The sequence below is a fragment of the Octopus bimaculoides genome, chromosome 4 (genome assembly GCF_001194135.2).
Source record: "Octopus bimaculoides isolate UCB-OBI-ISO-001 chromosome 4, ASM119413v2, whole genome shotgun sequence".
Taxonomy (NCBI): domain Eukaryota; kingdom Metazoa; phylum Mollusca; class Cephalopoda; order Octopoda; family Octopodidae; genus Octopus; species Octopus bimaculoides.
This window is the reverse complement of record NC_068984.1, coordinates 116,479,419-116,483,449: the sequence shown is the minus strand read 5'-3', so window position 1 is coordinate 116,483,449 and position 4,031 is coordinate 116,479,419. Positions and strand designations below refer to the sequence as shown.

The window sequence follows — 4,031 nt, the reverse complement described above, 5'->3', positions numbered from 1 at the left end:
ATATATATATATATATATATATATAAAATGATTTGGATCATAGCTGTGTGTATCTATCTAAATAAATAAAAGATGATAGTATCCTCATTGATTCAGTTTAGCCAAACAAGTATGGATTGAACGGCAAAGGAAAAAAAGTGTAATGAAATTATTCTCACCTATTGCACTCATTAGTAATGGCAGAAGCAGCAGAGCCCCTATGAACACGGTTACCGCCCCTGCAAAGTATATAAGAATACAATAGTTTAAATATATCATAACAGACTTCGAAACATCTAATTAGCAAAATGTTACTATCTCAGTCGAAAATAAATATATATGCATAGATGAATATCACTTTTATGAGAAAGCGCGAATTTAAATGTTTTACATTTACAATCATATATGGCTAGCAGAATCGTCAGTAGACCGGGCAAAATGATTAGCGGTATCTTGTAATTTTTTGAGTTCAAACTCCGCCGAGGTCGACTTTACCTTCTATCCTTTCGAGGTCGATGAAATAAGTAATAGTTGAGCCCTGGTATCAATGTAATTGCCTTCCCTTCCACTGAAATTGCTGACCCTGTGCTAAAATTTGAAACAATTATTTATAGGCGCAGGAGTAGCTGTGTGGTTAATAGCTTGCTTACCAACCACATGGTCTCAGGTTCTGTCCCACTGCGTGGCACCTTGGGCAAGTGTCCTCTACTATAGCCTCGGGCCGCCCAAAGCCTTGTGAGTGGATTTGGTAGACGGAAACTGAAAGAAGCCCGTCGTATATATGTATACATATGCATATATATATATATATGTGTGTGTGTGTGTGTGTGTGTGTGTGTGTGTGTATATGTTTGTATGTCTGTGTTTGTCTCTGCAACATCGCTTGACAACCGATGCTGGTGTGTTTACGTCCCCGTAACCTAGCGGTTCGTGAAATACGCTGCAGGAGGGATTCATCATAAGGGTTTCCAGATAGGTATGAAGTAAAGAAGAGTTCTTAAAAGATCTGCAACGTATTTCTCCAAGATATAGAAAATTTGAAGTGTGTAAAAAAATGTAACGTAACACACAAACACTATGATACGTTGACAGCAAAACTGAACTCATGATAACATATCAATTTCACCATGTTTTTCCACAATGTTGGTACATCAGACTTAATTTTCTTAATGTGTTGAAAGTGGTCGAAATTAAGAAATTCTAATTGAAATTAAAAATGAATTGCTTGTTTTACGGAACGGAGCATGAAAAGGAATGATTTAAATGTCATATTTTTTAAAAAAATCTTTGATTCCATCAAAATTTGACATTTGTGTGACTTTTCTAATGAGAAATACTCATAAACGGTAGATTAACCATATTAGCAGAAAAAGAAGGGATAAATTTTTGTTAAGAAGAGATACAGAAAACTATGTTTTGCTGTCAAATATACGCTCGTACATCAGAGCCGATGCATTGTTGTTAAACTGACAGTGTTATATAATAGCTGGTACTTCAAGTAGACGATTTCGTATTCAAATGCAAACTTAGACATAAACATACAGAAATAGAAAAAATTAATCATGGAAAACACAAACACAAGCTCAGGCACGCATAGTCAAACACATATACACACATATGCACATACACGCACACATACACACATATATACACTGGCAAACTCATATTTGCACACATGACTTAAACGTATTCATCTTCTGAGGTTTTATAGCAATATCTTTTCACACAATACTTTCCATAATTTCTAATTATAACTGAATAGTAATTGTAAAAGTTCTCTCTCTCACTTATACACACATGCGTATATATATATATATATATATATATGTGTGTACATATATATATATATATATATAAGTACACACATATATATATATGTGTGTGTCTACATATATATAAATATATATATATATGTATGTATGTATCCACACGCAAATATATGATGCAGAGGGTTGTCTGCTGTCTATAGTTATTGATAGTTTTGTTTCCATAGCGTTACTTACAACAGTCCGTCTGTTGGAACCTAAAATTGAATACTTTATTAATAGATTCTACGATGAAAACTTTTACATCATCCAAGATATGATTCATTCTTTTTATTTCCCTCCATATTCTACTTTTCATCCATCTTTCTTGCTCTCCTCACGATTCATTAGTCTCACATAATCTTACTTTTTCTCTGTATTTATTTCTTCCGTTGCCACCATTATGTCTATCATTCCGCATTCAGGAGTTATACATTTGTTTTGTCTCTATCCATTTACACATTCTTACCACCCTTGATGTCTCCCTAGTTATGCTATACATTTTCTTATTTTCTCTTCCCTGTCTCCAAAAAATACACACAATCCGCATTCATTCATCCTTCCACACATGCAATCCCAGTATATGCTCTTTTAATTACTTCTACTTCCTATAGCCACGACAATACTTTTCTCAAACCACTTCTTTATTATTCTCTAATATTCTCATATTTTTCTTCCTACTCTGCATTCTCCCAACTTCTTCATATTCCTGCATGCAATATTTTCATCTATTCTTCATCCTTAATCTCTTTATCCTTCCAATCTTCGTTCATACATCACCTAAATACACCCTTACCTATCCTCTCTTTTTAGACATCATTCCCCTTTTAAAACTGCACGAGATATTGAAATAGAATTATATTCAAAGCAATGAATGTATGTTAATTGAAAAGTAAAATTTTTGAGGAAAAATTACACACCAAGTTTTCATTCACCAATCAGCATTCCCTTTTTTATATTGTTCCCTCACAACCTTCACCACTACAGCCTTTAGACCATTGCCTAAAAAAATCGATTAATACATTTTCGTCGACTACTGAAAAGAGAAGTTTGTTAAGTATTCTCGTTTGTTTTCATTGCTATATTTTATTTCCTGTTGTTGTTCATGTGGTTGTTGAAGTTGTTGTTTTTCATTCAGTTACATAAGAGAGTTTGAAGAAAATGGACTCTGATGGTTGAGAATGTAAAAAAATAAGCAGCAATGGCCATCCTAACAATTATAGGAACTCAATAACGTATGTCAGAATATTGGTTTCAAATCTTGGCACGAGGCCAGTAATTTCGAGGGAGGGGTAAATCGATTATAGCAACTTCTGTGCTCAAGTGGCACTTATTTTATCGACCCCGAAAGTTTGAAAGGCAAAGTCAATCTCGGTGGAATTTGAACTCAGAATGTAAAGACGGACGATATGCCGCTAAACATTTTGCCCGGTGTGCTAATGGTTCTGCCGGCCTGCCACCTTACGTACGTTAGAGTATTCCTTTCTACTATAGGCACAAGGCCTGAAATTTTGAGCAAGGGGATATTCGGTTGCATGGACTCTAGTATTCAACTGGTGCTTATTTTATCGACCTAGAAAGGATGAAATGCATAATCGATCTCAGCAGAATTTGAACTTAAAACGTAAAGACAGACGGACGAAATACCGCAAAGCATTTTGCCCAGTAACAACTCTGCCAGCGTATGTCAGAATATTAATCAATGTTCAATTTTCTGGAAACATCGCTGAAATTCGTCCTAAAAGAAAACTGCTTATCCATTCAAAACGCTCCAAAGGAGTGCATTTTTCTCATGCATATTAGTTAGAATTTGAAAAATTTATTAGAATTTCAAATTTCAGTATCATATATTCTACACATAAAACACCACCAAGTTCTAAAAGAGCAACAACAACAACAAACTCAACAACATCCACAAGAACAACATCGACCACGAAGTATTACCTCTAAAGCTTAGTTACATTCACGTCCTGACACTATGCATTTTCTTTCGTTGCTATGCTAAACTTAATCTACAGCAAAGCGAACTTCCTTTCACAGCATAATAATAATAATAATAATAATGATAATGATGGTGGTGATGATGATGATGATGATGATGATGATGATGATGATGATGATGATGATGATGATGATGATGATGATTATAATAATAATAATAATAATAATAATAATAATAATAATGATGATGATGATGATGATAATGATAATGATAATGATTATAATAATAATAATAATAATAATGAT

The 4,031-nt window shown here is 33.8% G+C and overlaps 1 protein-coding gene across 3 annotated transcripts in view; it reads right to left on the bottom strand.

Moving 5' to 3' along the window:
- The window catches only part of LOC106876369 (uncharacterized), a 559,415-nt gene that overhangs the window by 48,165 nt on the left and 507,219 nt on the right, over positions 1-4,031 (bottom strand). For all 3 annotated transcript variants that reach the window (XM_052967377.1, XM_052967376.1, XM_014924884.2), the window contains one exon: positions 159-218. In XM_052967377.1, the coding sequence (XP_052823337.1) occupies positions 159-218 (60 nt within the window). The remainder of the gene's footprint in view (positions 1-158; positions 219-4,031) is intronic.